The following is a 24,532-nucleotide window of genomic DNA, read 5'->3' as shown; positions in this document are numbered from 1 at the left end:
TATGTCTATAAAAATTCCATTTTATGATACTGTAGAAGTCTAAGCACTATGTAGAATACTTGTGGAAGTAATAGCTTATTTAAGAACTCAACACCCTTTTAATCTTCAATGAAGTTTTAAATAAATTATCATTTGTTTTTTGAAAATCTGTATTCATAAAGGAACATTCCATGGTTCTGTTGTATTCCAGGTAGTCATTGGATATCCAGGGGTATTAACATAGGAAAGGAAAACAGAAAATGGGAAAATAACAACGGATGCCCTTTTCTATCCTTAGTATTTTATAACTAGAAGTGTTAAGCTCTTTGTTCCTCCACATACTTAACTTATTAGAGTAGGTGTCCTTGTTAATTTGAACCATTATGTACATTTTTAAGGATAATTAATGAGGGTAGTAATGCTGTTTATAATGTTTTTAGCTTCCTAAAATTTTTATATTTATATTATATAACTAGTAAACTTGGAAAATTATTTGTTTTTACATTGTTTGACATATGTTTATAGTCTAGCCTTCTAAGTTCTGTGTAATAATGCAAACATGTCATAATATTCTGCATAAGGTATTAATACAAACTGAAGAGCATATATGTAAATACAGGTTAAATACAATGTATGTATTTCATTGATTTTTTAAAAATATCCACGTCTTTCAAGGGTGCTTCATGTCTTTGTCTTTGAAAGATAAAGTCTTTGAAAGGAACTAAATGAGTACAAAATCATTTTTAAAAACCAATATATTACAAAGAGGAATCAACGCAAGGTCTTCAGCTCCCATATTAATAACCCATATTAATATTGCTTTATGGATTTTCAAAATCCTGTATAACTTGTGCTTTATCTAATCCTGATCCATGCAGTGTAACCAGAAGTATGTTCTGTTGGTGTTCCTTTATCAAAGCTTGAATCTGCTCTAATTTTAGAGTATGTGAATGTGCATTCTGTTTGATTTTTAGTTACATACAAAGTGATTTCTAATTTTATAACAATTAAAACAGTAATTGCCTGAAATTGTTTTGTATAGTCGCATAACATCTTGGGGCAATATTAAACAAAATTCACTTTTTCTTCGTTATTTTCTAGTTCTTACTCAAATGAGTATATATCTTTTATAGTTATAAATAAGTTGAATGTTGTATTTTACTTTTTAAAGCATATAGCTATTTAGCTCTCATCATGATCATTTCTAAATTCATAATATCCCACTGAAGTGATCTCACATATAGACCATTTCTCAATAATTAAATACTAACATTGGCTGCAATTTTTTGATATTTATAAATATTGCCAAAATTATCACACTTAAAAAAGTAACAGATAGCCTATAGTTATCTTCAGCATCTGAAAATCCTGGTAGTAGTTACACATAAGTAATGATGCCTAGCAAGATTAGTTCTGCTTCATAAAATTCTTTACTATACTTTCAAATTTGATATATTAAAATAACTGCCAGTTTCATATTAGGAAGTAAACTGATCAAATGAGAACCTTGTAATTTCCAAAGCTGTTGAAGAATATGTTGTTAAAATTCAATAGCTATTACTTATAAACATTTTTAAGGGATTTTAAAAAGTGATTTCTTATTTCTACTTTTAGAAATTCATTTTTTGCACTTCCAAAAGTACATGAAGACATACTTTTTGAATAGAATGCAAGCTCCATGAGCACAGGGAATTTTGGCTTTTTGTTTAGCGCTACATCTCTAGGTCCTAGAACAGTACCTGCCACATAGTGAGCCCTCAATAAATATTTTGAATGAAAGAATTTTCAAGGATGTTTATTTACAGTATTATTTAGTATACTAAAATTGGAAACACTTCATGTTCATTAATAAGGGGGTGATTAGTGTAAAATAACCACACAATGGAATATTATCTTGCTGGAAAAAATTGAGGTTGTTCCATGTGTACTGACATTGACATTCATGCCACCTCATTCTGTGAAAAAAGCAAGTAGAAAAACAGTATGTGTAATGTAATACCACTTTTGTTTTTAATATTTTGATTTAAAAAATACATAATCCATTATGCTCAGCAATTCTTAAACTTTTTGCACTCCTAAAATTACTGATGATTCTAAATGACATCTGTTTGTGGGCTAGATATGTATTTATTTATACTTAGATATATATTTGCCATGTTAAAGTTAAGACAACATTTAAAAATTTACTTATTCATTTAAAATAAGAATAATGAATTTATTACGTTAACATAAATACTGTATTTTTATGAAAAATAACTATATTTTCCAAAATAAAAACATTTAGTGAGAAGTGGCATTGTTTTATATTTTTGCAAATCTCTTTAATGTCTATCTTAATTAAAAATAACCGACTTCTTATATCTGCTTCTTCATTTAATCCATCGTGATGCTGTTTTGGTTGAAGTACCTCAAGAAAATCTAGCCTCACACAGATACGTAGTCAAAACAGGGAAGAGTATTTTAATTCTCTATTCCGATAATTGTAGATATTCTTCAATACCAAAGCTCTACAAGTAGTAGTTTCTTAAAGATTAGCGGCAATGTAGAATTTAAAACTATGTCAGCGAACTTTTTGTACTCATACTTTTCATACTAAAGCCCTTTGGTCTGTTTTGCAGTTAGAATGGATCTTTTACCCATGCAAGATTTTATAGCTCATGATTGTTCATTTGGAAAATATTGGTTCACTGGTTATGCAGATCTTCCAAATGTTGACACATTTTATTATGCCATGCTCAAAAGTCACATTTGTTAATATCACAGCATAGTCTCATTGCAAAGGTTTTCAAGTATTGTGAAGTTGTTAGGCTCATAGTAATGGATGCGCATTTCTTGAAATTCTACTTTTCACTTGAAAGCTGGAATTTTATCATTGATAACACAATCAGTTGTTTTTCTGGAGTTGATGGGCTTAACTTCATTCACTTGTTGAGAAAACGGCTGTTAAACATCCAAGTCTGAATAATTTGTCATTTGTTCATCTACAGATAGTGTTCCATTAAAAAGGGGGGGGACTAATTTACTCTTAATCACAATGATACTTGAAAAGAAAATTATTTTTTTTTAAATCTGTAAATAAAAAAATGAAAAGAAAACATAGCAGAATGTTCAGTGGTTATCTTAGGGTGGTGGGGAAATGGTGACTTTTTTCTTTTTTCTCCTTTCATTTTTCTGTAATGAATAATACATTTTTATTATGTTATATAGTTTAAAGTGTTATTTAAAGTATGTTATTTATAGGACAGCTTACCCATAACAAGTGGATGTGAATTATTAAGAATAGTTAGTTATTTTCTCTATTTTTCTTATTAGGATTTAGGTCCTGAATATGAAGATATATTTAACATCTCATTGCAGTGGATTTTTGAAAATGGAAAAGATGTTGGAATAAGGTAAAGGATTTGGTTTCCACTTTGTCCATTTTGTAGTCTAAGAAGTGATTTTGACTCTAAACTCTCCCTTAATTATTTTTAAATAGATGTGTTGGTTATGGCCCTGAGGAAGAATTGACAGATATAGCTGATATACAGTTTTTACAATCCACAAGACCACAGATGTCCTTCTGGTGTCGTTTTCGACGTGCTTTTATTACTGTCACCCACAGGTTATTGTTGTTATGCTTAGGTAAGTTGTGAGGATGAGAAAGCAGATACATTGTAGTCTAGAATTTTTGTGTCTGTATTTCACCAAATGCCAGGGTTGAGAATATACTTCTGTGATAGTTGTCATTATAAATCACATCCAGAAGTCTTCAGTAAGGTATAATAATATTGAGGGTTTCTATAATGTCCTTATCAATCTAAGGGTTTAGAAAACAGTGCTGTGAGGAGAGGTGGGAATCAAACTTTGTCATGTGAATGTCACAGAAAAAGCAAATTTAGTGCATAGATAGAAATCTACTTTAGGAAGTAGAACAGGAAGATACAAAAATTAAGCTTATTTTTAAAATACTATATTAGAAATTAACGTCATTAAAATTATTTTTAATTAAAAAAATACCATTAAATGAATTAAAATTTTCATTCAGATTCCTAGATTTTATGTGACTATTTTGATTCATAATAGGAGTTTGGGAGATACTCATTTTTTTTCTTTTTTCTGCCCAAGTCCTGTAAAAATAATTCAGGTTACTTAAAGTTAGAGGTAGTTTGTTTACAGTCTCATAAGACTCACTTTTCTCATAGCTTAATGCTGAAAGAAAAAAGTTTGTGACACATAGTTACGTTACTTTGTTTTCAAAAAAAATAATAGAATTTAAATGTTCAGTTGTCAGCGTCATGAAGAAATGGTTTTTCTGGAGATACTAAGTGACACTCTGGGAAATGTTTAATATTAAATTTTTCTGTGTAATTTGATCATGTAGGTAATTCAGACCACTGTCTTGAAGGCTTATTCCATTATCCCATTATGGCAGTTAAAATAGTCACTGTCAAAATGGCTTTTTTTTGCTTTATTTTGTTAATACCACATTTAACAACTGACAAAATAACTTCAAGTTGCAGTGAATATTATTGAATGCCATTGACCACTGTTTTAAAAACACAATATATAAATATTGCAGGTGTAGTGATGGTTTGCGTTGTTCTACGTTACATGAAATATCGCTGGACAAAAGAGGAAGAAGAAACAAGGCAGATGTATGATATGGTGGTAAAGATTATAGGTATAGTATTCGTAAAAATCTAAACTACTTCTAGGATAGTCGTTATGTGATAAACGACATGATGTCCAGTGACTGCTTCATTTGTAAATTTGTTTGATTTACTTTCAGATGTTTTACGAAGTCATAATGAAGCTTGCCAGGAAAATAAAGATTTACAGCCATACATGCCTATTCCCCATGTGCGAAATTCCTTAATACAGCCTCACGACAGGTGTGTTCAACACATTATGAGTTGAAGTAAATCAGAATGTTGGTATCTTCTGTAGTCATGAAAATTACACTGAGAGTTGTGACCCTTCTCAGCTAGACCTGTTTTATTGTACAGGCTTTATTTTCGTACTTTAAACTCTTTTCTAAATTTTCATCTATTATCTTCCTGATTTTGAGTGGCATAATAGACAACTGGATTTCAAAATATACACTTTTGATTCTTTGTTGTCAGTCTCTACCTTATTTCCTTTAATTCTGTCTTGATAAGGAAACAGAGACAGAGAATAGCCAGAGATGTTTTATTAATAATGTTTTAGAATACTTCCTTTTGTTGTTAATGAAGCTTTTTAAATAAAAGAATTAAGCAATAACATCTTGAAAATAAAAGATGATGTCACATTCTAAAGCAACATTCTTACCCTAGCAACACATCAGAATCACCAGTGGAGCTTTTGTGCGGGGGGGTGGGGGAGTGGGGGGGATACCAGTGCATTGTTCCAAATATAGTCAATCTGAGGTGAGGTTCAGTCATCTAAATCTTTTTGGAAAAAACTTCTCCATAAGCAGTGATAAGAACAGCCCGCGTTAAGAGTAACTACTACCTTCAATGACTAATATTTGAAAAAGATGACAAGCCAAGATGATAGTAAAGTTGTCATTTTCCTTCAAATGATAGGAGAAAAATGAGTAAAGTCTGGGATAGAGCTGTTGACTTCCTTGCTGCTAATGAGTCTAGAGTTCGCACGGAAACACGAAGAATAGGTGGTGCAGATTTTCTAGTTTGGCGGTGGATCCAGCCTTCTGCATCCTGTGACAAAATATTAGTAATACCTTCTAAAGTGTGGCAAGGTCAAGGTATGTATTTTTAGACAACAAAAAAATATAAATGTAATTTTTTCAAATATAAAAGTCTTACGTGTTTAAAGTAAAATAGTACAACTGAAAGATGTATGAAGGCAGAGCTCCCTTCCAGTTCCATCCCATAGAAGGAATCAGTGTTAGCTTCTTACATGTCCTCCCACTTTTCTCCTTGCTAATATAAACAACATGGTTTGTCTTCACTGTGATAGAATTCTAGATACATTACTTTGATTTTTTTTCCTCTTTCACTTACCAAAGCAACTTAGTATATTAAAGATCTAACTGCATTCTTTTTCCCTGATTTTTTGTGCAAATAAGACACATGTAATTTGTTCTGTATTTAAAACATGTGTAAGTGGAATCATAACTTTTAACTGCTCTTTTTTCAATTTTTGCTTGCCTTTCTCTTTTTCGTTAAGAGTCTTCCACCTGCATATCCCATGCCAAGTAGCTTTTGTGGGTATCGTTCCATATTTTTCTTAATGCTTGCATAGTTGCAAAAACAGGTATTTATAAGTTTATAAGAGGGTTTGGTGTTTGGTTGCCTTATGTACCCAAAGTGATAACTGTTACCTCATTTGAATTTTTTGTATCTTAATGGTTATTTACAAAAAGAAATCTCATGGCTAGTTTAATTTGTATTTCAGAACTAGTAATGAGTTGAGTTTCTTTTAATCTTGTTGGATAAAAAGCATATTTATCAATGCTTGCTAAACATAGACTATATGGGAAAGGTAGGTTAATTGTTTTGAAATTGAAATAAAATAAAATCCAATCTCTTCCTGATTTTCTGTAATTGATTTTCACTTTCAAAGAGCTTGAGTGATAGGTTCTATAATCGTGGCATAAAAATAAAGTTTTTATGTTGCCAAAATGACACTAAACCATAAACTATGTGCTTTAGGGTACATGCAGAAGGGTCCTATGAAACCATAGGCTGTCAGTCAGATCTGATTACCTTAGTGCCTTATAATGATGCATGTGGAGTCTCAGCCTAATTTCATCATAGAGCTAACAATTGGTGCTCATGTATGCGTCTGAAGTTCTAGGCCATTGTTTTTGTTCATATGAATTTTTTTTATCATTATAGTTGTCTTATTTTAAAATAAGATATTTAAAATAAGTGAGATTTTCAAGATGAATCCAAAGGCAATTTTCAACTAGATAATCCATGTTCTTAAAAATTAGTAGTGGTATGATTTATTTAAGTGTGTTAAATTGGACACTTTATAATCTCTAGGATTTAAAACCTCAGACTATTATTTTCACTTTATCATTATCTTTAGCTAGGAAAAGACTGTGCAAAAATGATAAAATACAACTTTAGGTCAGTTATAGTAGTAGTTAAAACTCAACCTGAATTAATACAATATTTTTAAAATCTCCAGCTACTTTTTTTTAATACATTTTTTAGAAGTTTTATAGTTTTATTTTTTAATTTATTCATTCATTTATTTTCGGCTGCGTTGGGTCTTTGTTGCTGCGTGCGGGCTTTCTCTAGTTGTGTCAAGCGGGGACTACTCTTCGTTGTGGTGCACGGGCTTCTCATTGCAGTGGCTTCTCTTGTTGCGGAGCACGGGCTCTAGGTGTGCGGGTTTCAGTAGTTGTAGCACACAGGCTCAATAGTTGTGGCTCACGGGCTCTAGAGAGCAGGCCCAGTAGTTGTGGTGCACGGGCTTAGTTGCTCCGTGGCATGTGGGATCTTCCCGGATCAGGGCTCAAACCCGTGTCCCCTGCATTGGCAGGCAGATTCTCAACCACTGCGCCACCAGGGAAGCCCTCTAGCTACTTTTTACGTATTAAGTGTTTTATCCAGGTTTCAGTGTATTAAATGTTTGGAAACTATATGCCAAGTACTGAGCTACCTTAATTTGCATATTTCTAAATGGGCCATGTAAAGAATTGTAAATTTAATCTCTCTTTTCTTGACAGTCTTTGCTAAACAGTTACAGTGATTAGGGGTTCCTGGACCTAGAAAGGAATTGAGAGTAAAGTAAGACACCTGCTACTTAGCAAATAGAAAAAAAGGTGTAATGGCTGAGATAATTTTAGCCTGAAGGCAGAAAATCCTGAGATAGAACACTTGGTAACTATTTACTTGAAGTATACCAATTCAATTTTTGGATGGTTGTGGTGATAAAATGGAAGTCTTTAGATTTATAGCAAGAAAGACTTGAGCTCTTTTAAGAATTTCATCATAAGAAGAATTGTTACAAGAAGCTGATAATGAGAAGTTGTTGGAATTTTCTTAATGATAGTTATACATCTTTTTGCCTCATTTAAGAACATATAGCTCTAATACAGAGAGAATTTAGTTTTAATATTACTTACATTTTTATGCTATTAAATATATAGTCTATTTAAATGTAACTAAATGACTCTGACCTAGCTTTTTAAAATGATTAATACATAAAATAAATTTTGCTTTCATTTAAATATATCTGAGCACAAATGTTGTACTGTATAAAAATGGGTATATACTAGAGGGTTCTGATGGTTTTTTATGTGAACAGATAGTTTAACTTACTAACAAGCTTAATGTTTCTCCCCTCATAAATGCAGTGGTTTAAAAGGTACATGTCTGGGGAGTTCCCTGGTGGCCTAGTGGTTAGGATTCCGAGCTTTCACTGGATTTCAATCCCTGGTCAGGGAACTGAGATCCCATAGCTGCGCGGCATGGCCAAATAAATAAATGGTACATATCTGGAGGGTTGGTAATTACAGTAGTCTTTTGAGTTCACTACCACTACAAGCTGTTGTCATTTAATGATACTTTTCCCAAGTAACTGTTAAATAATCAGCCTTATTGAATTTTTAGTTCAATTTCTAAAAAGTAGTTAAATATAAATTCAGTGATAATATAACATTAGTATCTCTAAAGGTATTTTATTTAATTTATTTATTTTTATTTTTAAAAATTTTAATTTTATTTTATTTTTGGCTGCGTTGGGTCTTCGTTGCTGTGCGCGGGCTTTCTCTAGTTGTGGCGAGCGGGGGGCTACTCCTTGTTGCGGTGCGCGGGCTTCTCACTGCGGTGGCTTCTCTTGCCGCGGAGCACAGGCTTTAGGCGTGCAGGCTTTAGTAGTTGTGGCACACGGTCTCAATAGTTCTGGCTCGCGAGCTGTAGAGCGCAGGCTCAGTAGTTGTGGCGCACGGGCTTAGTTGCTCCGTGGCATGTGGGATCTTCCCGGATCAGGGCTCTAACCCGTGTCCCCTGCACTGGCAGGCGGATTCTTAACCAGTGCGCCACCAGGGAAGTCCCTAAAGTTATTTTAAAGTACCAGTTTGCTGGGGAGCCAGAGAATTATTTATGCTTCTGACAAATGTAGTGTTTGGTATAAACAACATTCATTTGAAGGACCCAAAGGTAGTTCCTGAGGTATTTGAAATGTATCATTCAGTAACTACTGTATCTTTACATGGCCATGGTAATTAGCGTTTAGTTAGGGAGATAAAGCTTATATCTTAAAAATCAATTTGATCTTTTGGACTACTTTGTGACTAGAGTTGGCCAAGGATAATTTCTCCCAGGTCTGTTATTTTGTGGAAACTTGGGTCTAGGCTAGGATAAGGTGGTATGAATGCTTCTGTTTTCTCTGGTTCATCCCCTGCTGGCCCAGGCCATTATTGGAATTTCAAGGAAGTCAGATTGTCTGCAGCTAAAAGGTCATCTAAGAACAGAATCTGTACACTGGTAGAGAAGTTCGGAAGGTACTAGATGTTCACAAACCTTCTTGATCTGAGATTTGGCAAAGATTTTTCATGTCTAGTGACCATTCCTCCACCCCGTATCAGGCACTGTTCGGACGTTTATGCTCCAGATGTTTCTTATCACTGACAGTTCTGAAATCTTTAATTGATACGCTCTGGTCTTTATCATAAACTCATCCTTTCAACTTTCCTGCTTTATGTATTTGGGAACTCCAGAATCTGATTCTTCAATGCACCTACTTTCTCCAGTTCTTCAGCATTTCTCCTATCTTTACTTCTTTTCCTGTGCATCTTAGTTTTCATGATCCATCTTTTCAATCACTCTTGCTAGTACCCTTAAGTCATCACTTGTCCTTCATCTTACCCTGGTATATTCCAACCAAGGATGAAACTGTTTATCTGTGCCTGTCTATATGCAAATGGCTGAGCATAGCAGGAGAAAATCATGCAACTTGGCATACTAGTACCTTTATAACTAATCAACCTCAATTAGGTCTTCAGTACTACCTGCCTTTCTTATTCTTACCATGTTTTACTAGTCACTTCACTTACCTACTCTACTCAATAACAATTTTAGATTTCTTCCCCTCTTTTCAAACCTTTTGCCCTTCTTCTCTGTCTTCTAATTCTCAGGTGATGACTCAAATAGAAGCAATCAGATTGTACCTGCCTCAAATTTCCACCACCAAATCCATAGAATTACCAAAATCTACACTCATCCTCACCTCCTCTTGCAATTGAGGAGCCGTCTCACTTAACAAAGATCCGAGCCCTTCTCTTCAGAGGATCCCTCTGGATCCCATTCCCTCTGGTCTTCTCAAGTGTCTTCCCTTACTGTGTTTTAAATCCCTGCCTCTCCTGGATCTTTTCATCAGCACTTAAACATACTGTAGTCTCATCTTTAAAACACACTGTTGCACTATACATTGTCCTATAGCTGTCTACCTATTTATAGCCAGATGGCATTAAACAATTTACTCACTGTCTTTACTTTTTCACCTCCCATTTATTCTTCAACTGACTCCAATCTGTTTTCCATCCCCATCATTTCAAGGAAACAGCTCTCAGATTTCAATATTGCTAAAGTCAGTGGGCATTTTTCTTTCCTGTCCTTATTTTACTGAACAGTATTAACAATGGAGCCTGCCTTGGAAATTTCTTGTTTTGGCTTTGTGGTTGCCACTTTCTTCTGGTATTCATCCTACCTCTTACCCTTTCTTAAATCTTCTTTTCTAGATTTTCCTGGTCCTCTAGGTGTTGGGGTTTTTCCAGGCCATCTTTCATCATTCTCCCTGTCTTCCCAGATGATCTTATGCTGCAACTTCATTTTTTATATATATGTTGATAACTTTCAAATTTATATCTTGCACTAAGTCTTCTGTTCTTGTTTTCAGATTTTTATACCCAGCTGTATACTTGTGTTCTTTACTAAGAAGCACTGGAAATTCAACATGTGCATGAACCTAATGTCTTCTCTCTCCAAACTGACCTTTCCTCCAGTGTTCCTGTCTACTTAATGATACCTACCCCTCCTCAGTTGGTTCTGTCATAAACCTGGGAGTCATCCTTAATCTCTCCCTTAGCCCCCACATGTGCAGTCTTTAAACAAGTCATGTCAAATCTGTTCTATAATATGTCCTGATTCTGTCCAGTTATTTCCATCTGCATTGCTGGCCTGTCTTATCCACGTTACTATCATCTCCCTCTTTGACAACTATAATAACCTCCTAACTGGTGTCCTTGCATTCACTTTTGCTTCCGTCTAATTGATTCTCCACATAACACTCTATTTAAAAATTTTATAATTTTAAGAGATCTCATCATACTATTCCTCTCCTTAAAACATTTGAGTGGCTTCCCATCGCTTTTATGGTAATGTCTAAGTGCTTTAATGTGGCCTACATGGTCTTCCGTAATCCAACATCCCCTTCTTCAGGTTTATCTTTCTATTGTCCCCACTCTAGTCACAGTGACTATCTTTTAGTTACTCGAATATACCAAGTTCCTTCTTGCCTTGGGCTTTGTACAAGCTGTCACCTTTGCTTGAGGTGTCCTTTACACCTCTCTTTACTGTGCCTATTTATATTGTATTTATTCTTTAGGTCCCAGCATAAATTATACTTTCTCCTTGAAGTGTTACCTGATATTCACAGATTAGCTTAACTTACACTGAGAGCTTTCTGTACTCTTCTTTCTTAGGATTTACAACAATTATGATTTCTTGGGTGACACTGTTTTTCATCTGTCTCCCCCACTAAACTAAAGTCTGTGAGAACAATGACTGTGTCTGTCTTATTCACCTTGATCCAGGGGTCTGGCTCATAATAAAAGTATGCAGTGAATACTTTTTGAATAAACTGAATGGCTGAATACTTTTCAACAAAATGGAACAATGGAAAATAGTAAAACTAATTTGTTTTTTATAGCATTTCATTTAGATAGAAGAAATTCACCACCAAATAGTTTGACGCCATGTCTAAAGATTCGAAATATGTTTGATCCAGTTATGTAAGTATTATGACGAAAGGTACATGTAATTTTTATTTGGAATATTTGGCTGAAAAATGCATGATACTCTTATAACGCTACGTCTGTAATTGAAAAATCTTTTACTTCTGAATCTCTAACTACCGAAATGTTCTGTTTTTCTCATTTCTTCTTTTTTGTTAAATTTCAAGCAAAGGTTTCACCAAAAGACACAGATGTATAATGATTTGTAAAACTTTTATAAATCTTTGCATTCACTGGGAATCCCCATAGCAGATAAATGCTCGAGTCAAATTAATGACAGATATGATGACAAACAACAGTACCCTTTATTAGATGTATAAGTCATGTCTGCCACCGTTCTTTGCCTCAATAGGCAATATAGATGGAAACATCTGCTCTTTTAAAATTTCCAAATCCTACTCGTAAAAAGTTTTCTACAAAAATGTACATACCTTCCCCTCTACAAGACTTGTCCATTTACTGTTTGAGAAACTTTTCTGTCTATGTAATTACAACAACACATGCATCCAGAAAATAGCACAGTCAAAAGTTATTGCCTTAGAATCCATAATATTTCACATATAAGCTGTAATAATCTTTAGAACTTGCTTCCTAGAGGTGACTACTTATCTGTCCAATGATAGGACAAGTCAAATTCTGTTTTTTAAAAAAAGCTGACAGTAGAAATTGTATTACATTTAAAATACCCATAAGTCCCATCTGATAGCTCATTTATTTCAAGAAATAGTTGATATGGTAAGATTCCAAATAAGTGACAGCAAAATTGTAAATGCGACAAAGCACTGTCAGTATACACACACACACACGCATCCCCTCCATTTTGCAGAGGTAGAAACAATTAACGGTGTGGTGATCCCTCTATTTGGAATCTTACCTCATACCTTAGGGATTAGGAAGTCTATGCCAGTCCAGTATTTTATTACCTGAGATAAAGATTTACAATTTGAAGTGTAACAGCCTTTTCCTTGGACCCACCATCTATATCTCACAAGAAAAACAAATGTGCGTTACTGTAGCGAGAACTCTTTCATAATAGTAAGGTGACTTATTTGTACAAAATGTTTGTCCTATATTCACACGTCTATTATTTTGGAAAAAAAGAAGTGCAGAATACACTATATACTAAGAATTTTCCTTAAGTTTAGGATTTGAAAATGTCATTAAAAACTAATACTTTACAAGTTTACTATAACTCATTAAAGTGCTTATTAACATTTGTCTAGATAGAAAAGAGAAATGACTTTAAGTACGTAGGATTTTAAACATAAAAATGACAGCGCATTTATTCTGCTATAGTAGGCTGATCCTTCAGTGCCTCAGCGTGTGCGTTCTTAGACTGGAAAGTGAGAGCAGGGCTGGGACTTCTGAATGCAAATTATTTTTTAATCTACCTACTGTTAGTAACAAGCATTTATATACTGTTAATTTTAACAATATATGGTTTTTAAACTATCCCCATTCTAGTTGGGTATATATATTGTAAGAAACAAAAGACTTCTTCTGAGTAGGAATATAGCTGTTGATTTTTTTTTCTTTTTTCCCCCAGCTGTATTGAGGTATGATTGAAAAGTAAAAGTTTTATGTTGTACAACAGATCTTTTGTGTTTTGGGGTTTTTTTTTTTGCTCATTCTTTAAAAATATTTCTTTTTATTGAAGTATAGTTGATTTACAATATCATGTTAATTTCAGGTATACAGCACTGTGATCCAGTTATACATATATATGTGTGTGTATATATATGTATATATATATTCCTTTTCAGATTCTTTTCCCTTATAGGTCATTACAAAATACTGAGTGTAGTTCCCTGTGCTGTGCAGTAGATCCTTGTTGTTTATCTATTTTACATCTATTTTATATTTATTTTATGTATACATTATATATATAAAATAATGTTATAAGTATATAGTGTATATAGTGTGTGTAAATTAATCCCCAAATCCTAATTTATCCCTCCGCCCTTTTCCCCTTTGGTAACCATAACTGTTTTCTTTGTCTGTGGGTCTCTTTCTGTTTGTAAATAAGTTCATTTGTATCATTTTTTTAGATTCCACATATAAGCAATATCGTATGATATTTGTCTTTCTCTGTTTGGTTTACTTCACTTAGTATGATAATCTCTAGGTCCATCCATGTTGCTGCAAATGGCATTATTTCATTCTTTTTTGTGGCTGACTAATATTCCATTTATGTATATATACAACATCTTTATCCGTTCATCTGTCGATGGACATTTAGGTTACTTCCATGTCTTGGCTATTAATAGTGCTGCTATGAATATTGGGGTGCATGTATCTTTTTGAATTATGGTTTTCTCTGGATATATGCCCAGGAATGGGATTGCAGGTTTACATGGTAACTCTATTTTTAGTTTTCAAGGAACCTCCATACTGTTCTCTATAGTGACTGTACCAATTTACATTCTCACCAACAGTGTAGGAGAGTTCCTTTTCCTCCACACCCTCTTCAGCATTTATTACTTGTAGACTTTTTGATGATGGCTGTTGATTTTTGTTTTCATTAATTTTTTAGGGAAATAGGGGATCAGTGGCATTTGGCAATTCAAGAAGCAATTTTAGAAAAATGCAGTGATAATGATGGCATTGTTCACATTGCAGTAGACAAAAATTCACGTGAGGTAAAGTAACTTTTACTATTGAATTCTACGTTTTGGATTCGTTACTACTAAACTAAGACTATTTATTTTCTTTCTTCCCTTTTTATTTTTTTAAAAAATACCACAGGGTTGTGTATATGTTAAATGTCTGTCTCCAGAATATGCTGGGAAAGCTTTTAAGGCATTGCATGGCTCTTGGTTTGATGGTAAGAAATTTGAGTATGACAAACATTTTGAAAAGATAAATTATGGTTTACTGTTAAACTATACCAGATTTTAAATTAAAGAATCTTAGGTTAGCATTTTTAGAGTAATAATTTTAGATTATTTTATTTGTGTTTTGTGTCCATATATCTTTTACCACAGTTTGTTTTCTATTAAGCACATTCATACAGATCTAAAATATTATTTTTATCTTACAACAGGGAAATTGGTTACAGTAAAATATTTACGACTAGATAGATATCACCATCGCTTTCCCCAAGCTCTTACTTGCAACACTCCCTTGAAGCCATCAAATAAACATATGAACTCTATGTCTCATCTTCGTCTTCGGACTGGCCTAGCCAATTCTCAAGGAGGTTCCTGAAAAGACTTTCTTCCACTCCTAGGACTGTTATTTACAATAGGAAAATTCCTGTTTGGCTTCGTCTCCCTTTTTAAATGCTTTTTGTATGTAATATTTTTATTGAGTACAGATCTGTTTGAACGTTCCAGAAATCTTAAGGTTCCAAAGGGACTTAGCAGTGAAGCAGCAATGCTGAGTAGATAGAATAATTGTTTCATTCAGTTTTTGGAGCTCAGTTAAGCCAATGCACTTAAAGTTTTGCATGAGGAACATTGACCTTATTAAGCATTTTCAGATGTGGTGGTTGTTATTTTTGCACCAAGAAGTGTTTGGATAACCACACAAAAGCATGGTGAAAAGGCTTCTTGTATTTCCATAATTTCCTGTAAACTAATGTTGTGAATTTTTGTATACAGTCACCTACATAGTTCCTTACAGGCTAATGTGGTAAAACTGTTAATTTCCCAATTTAATCTTAGGTTTCTATTGCTTGTAAGAGATTCATTTGCTATAGCTGGAATATGGGAAAATCAATTTGGGTTTAGTGGTTACATATAAGTATAAGTGGATGTACATGTACTTAAACTGGCTTTTGTATATATGTATAAATGCTGGTGATGGCGAAAGTAGTCTTGTTTTGTGAGGATGTCTGCATTAAAGCAGTAAAATAAGCTTCCTATTTTATTCATAATCTAATGTGTATATATATGTATGTGTATATATGTGTGTATGTATATATATATGTATGTGTATATGTGTATATATACACACACATATATACATATGGCTGTACTATCATATAGATCAAACAGCCAAACACCTGGAAGTATTAGATAAAAGTTTAAAATATCTTTTATAGGTTTTATATAAAAATGTCTGAGTATGATATTGTGTGAAAGTTCCGATACCAGTTGTAATGGATTCAAATTTATGTGAGCAATAAAAAAGCAATTGGCAGATATTGGAAAAGTATTTTGTGAAAAGCTGTATTTATTATAAATACTAGGGCTATGACATAGTACCATTGGGATTAAGTCATTTTCCCAATCTATTTATAATTTAATGAGATGTTAGCTTCCCTGTTGTATGTCAAGTTTAAAGCAGGGCACATTGTTGCAGCAAAATGTGTATTTGAGAAATTATATTTGCAATTTTGGGTCATGAAAGTTTGCAGTACAGTAAATGCAGGAGTGATGGTTGCTTTGTGCCTCAGTATTTACTTTGTTTCAGTGAAGTTACCTTATTACTGTTTATGATTTCAGATTAAAATAGTTATGGAGCAAAGTTTACTTGTAACAATTGGCTTTTTAAAAATAACCTGTTGATATGTCGTTGTCACTCCAAATGAATATGTGAAACAGCTGGAATTGTACCAATTTTGATTTTGTTTAAAGCTCAGTTTTCTTTCTTTTTTTTTTTTTTTAATTGTATATGTGTTGGGTTTGCAGCATGAACTTGCACAGTTAATGCACGTTTTCTGGTTAAGTAAACATGATGCACACTGTTCTGTAACAGAAAACCCTATTGTGCCTTACCTATGTGCTTTTGTGGGCACCATGTTTATGAAGAATAAAAAATGATTTGTTATCTGAAGAGAATAAATTTTAAATTCTCAGTTTATGTCTCAGATGCTAAAGTGTGAAAATATAAATATATATATAATATATAAAATAACCAATCTTTCTATATTTTATGTGCATCACAGTGATTTATCTGTGCTTAGTGACCCCATCTTGTGACCTGTTACAGGAGTGAATGTAAAAAAGTTGTGGCATTTTAAGAGGTCGCCTTTTGATGCAGATGCATCTTTTTCTTGCTTCTAAAACATATTCCATGTAAACATTGTACATTTATTATTGTAATATATACTTTTATGCAGCTTATTTTACCTGAAACTGTTAAGCCGACCAAGATCCCTCCCTGCAAGACAGATGGGAATGTGTATAATAACTAGATATTTGAAAAGTTCTGAATTTTGATGTAATCTGTTACTTGTCCTGTTTAAAAAAAGGAAAAAATTCTAATTAAAAATTTATTAGGTTTTTTTTTTTAAATGCGTCTTGGCGTTAAAAGAAATTTTTTTAAGTGCCCTGTGTCTTTATTTTATTTTATTTTTTTTACCAGTGAAAATAGATGCCTTTATTTTTAATCTTTTTTGGTATCTGTAAATATATGTATGCTTATAAAAATAGATGAAGACCCTAAAGTTAATTTTAACCATCCATTCCTCAGCATCTTTTCTTTATGGAAATGTCTTTGTCTAACTTTCAAGTGTTTGGCTTAAAGTGGGGCAAGAATGTAAATCAGATGTATCACTAAAGCACTACTTAGTTTAGCTAGACTTTTTTTTTTTTTTTGGCTGCATTGGGTCTTTGTTGTGCACGTAGGCTTTTTCTAGTTGTGGCAAGCGGGGGCTACTCTTCGTAGCGGTGCACGGACTTCTCATTGCAGTGGCTTCTCTTGTTGCGGAGCATGGGCTCTAGGCAGGTGGGCTTCAGTAATTGCAGCACGCGGGCTCATTAGTTGCGGCACATGGGCCCTAGAGCGTGCATGCTTCAGTAGTTGCGGCACGTGGGCTCAGTAGTTGCAGCACGCAGGCTCTAGGGCACGTGGGCTTCAGTATTTGTGGCTCGTGGGCCCTAGAGCACAGGCTCAGTAGTTGTGGCACATGGGCTTTGTTGCTCCGTGGCATGTAGGATCTTTCTGGGCTAGGGATCGAACCCGTGTCCCCTGCATTGGCAGGTGGCTTCTTAACCACTGCACCACCAGGGAAGTCCCAGCTAGACATTTTTTCATAGCAAGACTTTCTCAAAGGAAGCCATTCTTTTACACATTCTGGCTCGAACTCCTTATCATAAAAAAATAGTTTATGGGCTAGCTACTTTGAGTAGCATTGGTTTAGATTTTTCGATGGTTTAATCAACTAAAAAGAAGACTTGACTTAGTTGGTAGACTTTTATTGGTTGCTAACAAATGTCAGGCACTGTTACATATTAGGGATGCAAAGATGAAAAAGACATGGCACAGTCTTCAAGATGGTCACAATCTAGAGAACCTAGGGCAGCTAAGTTAAAAGATAGTGTGGAAAATATAGTGAGAGAAGAAAGCAGAATAAATTCTGGGAGATTAGGGCTTCCCTGGTGGCGCAGTGGTTAAGAATCCGCCTGCTAATGCAGGAGACACGGGTTCAAGCCCTGGTCCGGGAAGATCCCACATGCCACGGAGCAACTAAGCCCATGCGCCACAACTCCTGAGCCTGCGCTCTAGAGCCCGTGTGCCACAACTACTGAAGCCCGCATGCCTAGAGCCCTGCTCCGCAACAAGAGAAGCCACCGCAATGAGAAGCCCACGCACTGCAACAAAGAGTAGTCCCCACTCGCTGCAATTAGAGAAAGCCCACGGGCAGCAACGAAGACCCAAAAATAAATAATTAATTTTAAAAAAAATTCTGGGAGATTAGAGAGGTACCTTATGCATCTTAATAGATTGAGAAGACATCAGGGCAGATGAGGTAAAATTTATCAGACACTTCTTAATTAGTATAGGTACAATGGTAAGTCTCTTTTCCTGTGAGCTCTGAGGGAAGCTTCTGTTCTTGTGATGAGCTCATAAAAATTAATGTGTTGGAACCTGAGTTATTATAAAATCCATTTTCATGCTCTTTGGTCGGTAGAAACCTGAATATCTTGTGAATATTGAAGCCTGATATTGGACTTTGTTACATTTTCCTTGTGTGGATGACAAGTTGTGATTTCCAAGTGAACAGTGTCTTGATATATCATGTGCCCGGAACATTTCCTTTAATAAGATTGACCTTGCAATTCTCATTCCCTGCTCCTAGTGACATTACATTACTGTAGGTCATCTACATGGCTTCTTCGCCCTTTTTTCCTAGACTTATCTCGGCAAGTCACTTCTTCCAGATGACTCAACAAAAGATGCTAAATCAAGCAGAATTTTGGCAGCCACTCTTTTGGAAAGGATGCTCAAGAACAGGTACTTAACTGAAAATTAGAAACCAGAAGTTGTGCTTTAAAGAAACTGAATGTCCATAATGCTCATTCTACTGGTCTAGTGAGCATAACTAGCTACTGCCTTTAAGCCCCACTGGAGAAACTTTATGACTAGGAATACATCCTGATGGTAGATTTCTGTACCCAGGAACCTCTACCAGGGGCAGCAGGATAGACTCATTTTGTTGATTCTTGGACTTTAATGCCAGTAGAACCTGAGTACTTAGCTATACCGTTTCTTCTATGGGTAGACATTGGAGACCTGCACATGCTCCTTAAAGTTGGAAAGAAGGCTGTCTGGGCATAGCACATGAAAAAAGATCGATGAGAAACAACCTAGTGCATGTATAAACTACAAGCAATTTCTTATGGTTGAATTACTCAGTACAAGACAGTAAATAGAGACAGGAAAGGTAGGCAATGATCAGTTCATGGAAAGCTTTGTAGGTCACATTCTGAAGTTTGGATGTGGGTTGTTAAAGGGAGATCAGGTGAGGATTTGTTGGGATGAAAAATGGAGAAAGGATTTGAAAAATAGAGATAAAATGGGAAGGACTTGATTAATTGGATATTGATAGAGAAATTGATGTCCAGTTTTCTAATGTAGGAACTCTAACCATCCCAACATTTGGAGAATAGGTGATACGTAACAAATTGGATGGGAAAAATGATAAATTGAATTTTTGGATACTTTGAGATTGGGATGGAATATTTATCTATCCCAATATTCAGGTGGATGTTTCTAGTAGGTGATTGGATTTCCAGTTCTGAGGTATTTTGAGAAAAATCTGAGCTGGAGATACAATTTGGGAGTTAAAACCACAGAGGTGAATCAGATGACCCAGAGAGAGAGAGTCCATATAGAGACAGAAATTTAGTTTAATCTTAATTCTGCCATATTTAGCTATGTGGGCCTTAGGTGGAGGTTTGGGTTGGGGTGAAATATTAAGGAAATTTTGAAACCAATTAAGAAGGTGGAATTTGAAAAGGTCTTTGAATGGGGTGAAGTTGAAGTAGAAATTTAGTATGACTATCATATTTCTGGCTTGGGCAACTGGTTAGATGGTGGTGACATTCCCTAAATTATGGATGGGCGGTTGGCGGGAGCCAGATGCTAGTCAGAGTGCTAGATAAGACTTCCCAGCATTGCAAATGTTAGGCAAAATAATCCTTCTGACTTTTATTTTTCTGTTGTAGGACATTGTTGGAGGAAGGGTGACAGGGGACAGTCTTTGAGAATCTCTCTCCAAAAAAACAGAACTGTTAACGTACATAATGTTCTAGCATTGTCTATGATTCTCTGGTATTCATTAGAAATTTTCCTGATTTGTAGAAAATGAGATGTTGAGTAGATCTGTAAACCTGTGACTGTCAAAAGAAGGAATAAATACAAAAGTTGGTTTTTAACTAGGACTGTTTATAAACGGTTTGCCATGCACCCAAAGCTAGGAACTTTGATGATGTGTGTTATACATTTATAAAGCCTTTGTAAACTAGTCAAGTCTTATAGGCCTGGAAACCATTTTTTTTTCTTGGCAACTTCATTTCTCCTTTGATTTATTGAGTGAATTAAAAAATTTTAACTCCAGAGGGCAGTTTTATTTTTATAGTTCCAAATGCTACAATACTTCCTTTTACTTAAAAAAAATTTATGTGGACATTTTGAGATTTCAGTGGCACTTTATATCCTACTGAGTAATAGCCAAAACTCAAGTTGGTCTTTAAGGCCTGCCTTTATCTAGACCAGTGCTGTCCAATACTTAATATAATGTCAGGCATGTGTAATTTTATTTATTTATAATAAATTTATTTATTTATTTTTGGCTGCGTTGGGTCTTCGTTGCGGCGAGCGGGGGCTACTCTTCGTTGCGGTGCGCCGGCTTCTCATTGTGGTGGCTTCTCTTATTGCGGAGCGGGGGCTCTAGGCGCCCGGGCTTCAGTAGTTGTGGCACGCAGGCTCAGTAGTTATGGCGCATGGGCTTAGTTGCTCCGTGGCATGTGGGATCTTCCTGGACCAGGGCTCGAACCCGTGTCCCCTGCAGTGGCAGGCGGATTCTTAACTATTGTGCCACCAGGGAAGTCCAGGCATGTATAATTTTAAAATTTCTGATGGCCACATTAAAAAAAGTAAAAAACAGGTGAGATTAACCTTAATACATTTAATTTAGCCTTATATATACAGGATATTATTATCTCAACATGTAATAAAAGATTTTATTAATGAGCTATTTTACATGCTTTGACATCTAGAATATAGATTACTCTTACAGCCAGGGTGACCCTGTGTTGTGTGACTTACAGTGCTAAAACTTGTACAGATGGTCATCTTATTTACAGCCCATCTTAATTCAGATGCTGCATTTTTATTGAAAATACTTGGTCTATATTTAGGTTACATAAAATCTACTGTTTGAAAAAGTTTATTCATATATGCAGGTTCTTCCAGATATACTTAAAAGTGTTCCTATAACTGAAATCAGGTATCAGTTGTTAAATTTACATTAATTCAAATTAAACCTTCAGTTCTTCAGTTGTACTAGCCACATTTTAAGTGCTCAGTAGCCACATGTAGCCAGTGACTACCATGTTGACAGTGCCAGTCTTGAACAACCTGTACCTTTCTAGCTAAATCCTAGTCTTCACCCAGCCACCGTGCTCCAGCTAGACTGCACTGCTTGCCCTTCCCCTTCATATCTAACTTTTGCTTGATTCTGCTTTTACTGGCATTGTTCCTGTTGTTCTTTTTGCCTGAAACATCCTTCATTTCCTGCTTCTGTATACCCAAATGTTGCCCATCCTCTAGAATCCTATACAATTGCCTCTTCCAGGAAGTGGTATTGATGACCCCTGGTTGGAAGTAATTCCTATCATGTGCACTCCTGAAATATTGATATTCATTTTCACTTCTCATGGTTTTGGCAGTTTCTATCTTGTATTGTGGTGTTCCCAATCCATTCTAGTTTGGCTTCTGTCCTCATTACTCCTCTGAAATCACTTCTAGAGATCACCACAAATTTCCTTTTGCCAAATTCAATAGTCTTTTCTGTGTCCTTACCTTTCTTTGAACTCTCAGCACCATCTGACATAGCTGATCATTATCTCCCACTTTACTTAAAAATTTTTATTATGAAATGATTCACACATATTAGAATATATATGAAATATATATTTTACTTACATTTTGAAGTACAACATCATTTAAAGTATAGAACATTAACTTTGAGGCACCTCTGTGTGTCCTTGATACTTCTCTCTCTTTCCTAACTCCCAGATGACCACTATCCTGAATTTTGTATTAATAATTCTTTATTTTTCATTATAGTTTTACCACATATTAATGTTGGTATTTATCCATTCAACTACGGACATTTAGATTATTTTCAGTTTTTTACTATTATAAACAAGGTAGTTATGAACATTCCTTCTTGAATGTGTTTCCAGCTGTACATATTCAAGTTTCTCTAGGTCAGTGATACTCATAAAGTATGGTTCTTAAATCAGCAGTACGGGGCTTCCCTGGTGGCGCAGTGGTTGGGAGTCCACCTGCCAATGCAGGGGACACAGGTTCGAGCCCTGGTCCGGGAGGATCCCACATGCCGCCGAGCAGCTAAGCCCATGCGCCACAACTACTGAGCCTGCGCTCTAGAGTTCCTCGCGTCACAACTACTGAAGCCCGCGTGCCTAGAGCCCGTGCTACGCAACAAGAGAAGCCACCGCAATGAGAAGCCTGCGCACCGCAAAGAAGAGTAGCCCCTGCTCACCACAACTAGAGAAAGCCCATGCACAGCAACAAAGACCCAACACAGCCAAAAATAAATAAATAAATAAATAAATAAATAAATAAATTTAAAAAAAAAAAAAAAAAAAAAATCAGCAGTATGAACATCACCTGGGAACGTGTTAGTCCAAGCAGATTTTGGGCCCCACTCCAGACTTACTGAATCTGAAATTTTGAATTGGGTCCTAATAATCTGTTTTAATAAACGAGGTGATCCTGGTGGCACACTCGAGTTTGAGAACCATTGGTATAAAGGTACCTCCTGTGAGATTAATTTGCACCTCCTTATCACGATTTTTGGCTTCCATATTCTTTCTGAAATACTTTTTAATACTTTTCCCCTCTTTTTTTCCATGACACTTGAGTACTTCTGATGAGGAAATGATTTACACCTGGCCTAAGGGGGTAGACTCTGAAAAATACAGGAAGAAAGCCTGTCCAATATATTCTGCAGCTAAACCCTCAAGGCTCTGGTGAAGCCATAAACTGAAACAGTTCCCTTTGATGATGAAGTTAGCCTGCTCAAAGACAGTCTGCTCAGCCTACCTTTTTGCTAGCTGCCAACTAATCAGTTTATTAAAAAACTGTATAAACAAGACTTACTGTTCCTAAACTGTCTGCAATTTGTTCCCTCCCTTTTCTTACCTCTTTCACATTTTTTGTCTTTTTTGCTTTGATAAGTTTTTGATTGTCTACCTCATGTGACTAAATTTGCACCCAAGTAACTAATTAAATATTTCTGAGTTATCCTTCTTCACACACCACAATCCTGTTTTTTTCTCCTACTTAACTGGTTACTCCTTTTCAATCTCCTCTGCCAGCTCCTCCCCCTTTACTCAGTCTTTTAATATTGCAGTGCACTGGGCCATAGTCTGAGCTCCTCTGCTCTTCTCTATCTAGATGTTTTCTCTAGGTGGTCCTACAGAGGCCTAATGAATGACTCTCAAATTTTTATCTCCAGCCTTGACTCCTCCCCTAGGTCTAGATTTGTTTATTCAACTTGCTACTTGATACCTCTGTTTGGATGACTAAAGGTTTTTCACATTTTACATACCAAAACAAAACTCTGATTTCCATGCCTAATTGCCTCCAAACTTATTCTTCTTCTAGTCTTTCCTTTCTCAGTAAATTATACCACGTATGTCAGCAGGCTTAAACTGAAAACCTAGGAGTTATTCTCTTTTTTTTAAATTTTATTTATTTATTTATTTATTTATGGCTGTGTTGGGTCTTCGTTTCTGTGCGAGGGCTTTCTCCAGTTGCAGCGAGTGGGGGCCATTCTTCATTGCGGTGCGCGGGCCTCTCACTATCACGGCCTCTCTTGTTGCAGAGCACAGGCTCCAGACGCGCAGGCTCAGTAATTGTGGCTCACGGGCCTAGTTGCTCCGCGGCATGTGGGATCTTCCCAGACCAGGGCTCGAACCCGTGTCCCCTGCATTGGCAGGCAGAATCTCAACCACTGCGCCTAGGGAAGCCCCTAGGAGTTATTCTTTATTTCTCGTTTTTCCTTAGTTCCCACATTCAATTAGTCCTTTCAGCTCTTCCATATCTGTCTGTCTAATCTCCAATCTATCCGTTCTCTTGATACCATCATTTATGTCTTACCTGGATTGCTATAAA

At 35.4% G+C, this 24,532-nt stretch overlaps 1 protein-coding gene across 2 annotated transcripts in view; it reads left to right on the top strand.

Annotated features, from left to right (window-relative positions):
- Nucleotides 1-16,181, top strand: part of LEMD3 (LEM domain containing 3) — a 72,197-nt gene extending 56,016 nt beyond the window's left edge. For both annotated transcript variants that reach the window (XM_061204994.1, XM_061204993.1), the window contains 9 exons: nt 3,292-3,371; nt 3,458-3,603; nt 4,541-4,642; nt 4,751-4,853; nt 5,529-5,707; nt 11,851-11,932; nt 14,469-14,574; nt 14,681-14,759; nt 14,979-16,181. In XM_061204994.1, coding sequence (XP_061060977.1) covers nt 3,292-3,371; nt 3,458-3,603; nt 4,541-4,642; nt 4,751-4,853; nt 5,529-5,707; nt 11,851-11,932; nt 14,469-14,574; nt 14,681-14,759; nt 14,979-15,142 — 1,041 coding nt within the window. In that variant the 3' untranslated portion in view covers nt 15,143-16,181. The remainder of the gene's footprint in view (nt 1-3,291; nt 3,372-3,457; nt 3,604-4,540; nt 4,643-4,750; nt 4,854-5,528; nt 5,708-11,850; nt 11,933-14,468; nt 14,575-14,680; nt 14,760-14,978) is intronic.
- Nucleotides 16,182-24,532: the final 8,351 nt, after the last annotated feature.

Source organism: Eubalaena glacialis, chromosome 11 (assembly GCF_028564815.1).
Source record: "Eubalaena glacialis isolate mEubGla1 chromosome 11, mEubGla1.1.hap2.+ XY, whole genome shotgun sequence".
In the NCBI taxonomy this organism is placed as follows: domain Eukaryota; kingdom Metazoa; phylum Chordata; class Mammalia; order Artiodactyla; family Balaenidae; genus Eubalaena; species Eubalaena glacialis.
This window is presented reverse-complemented; position numbering and strand designations above follow the sequence as displayed.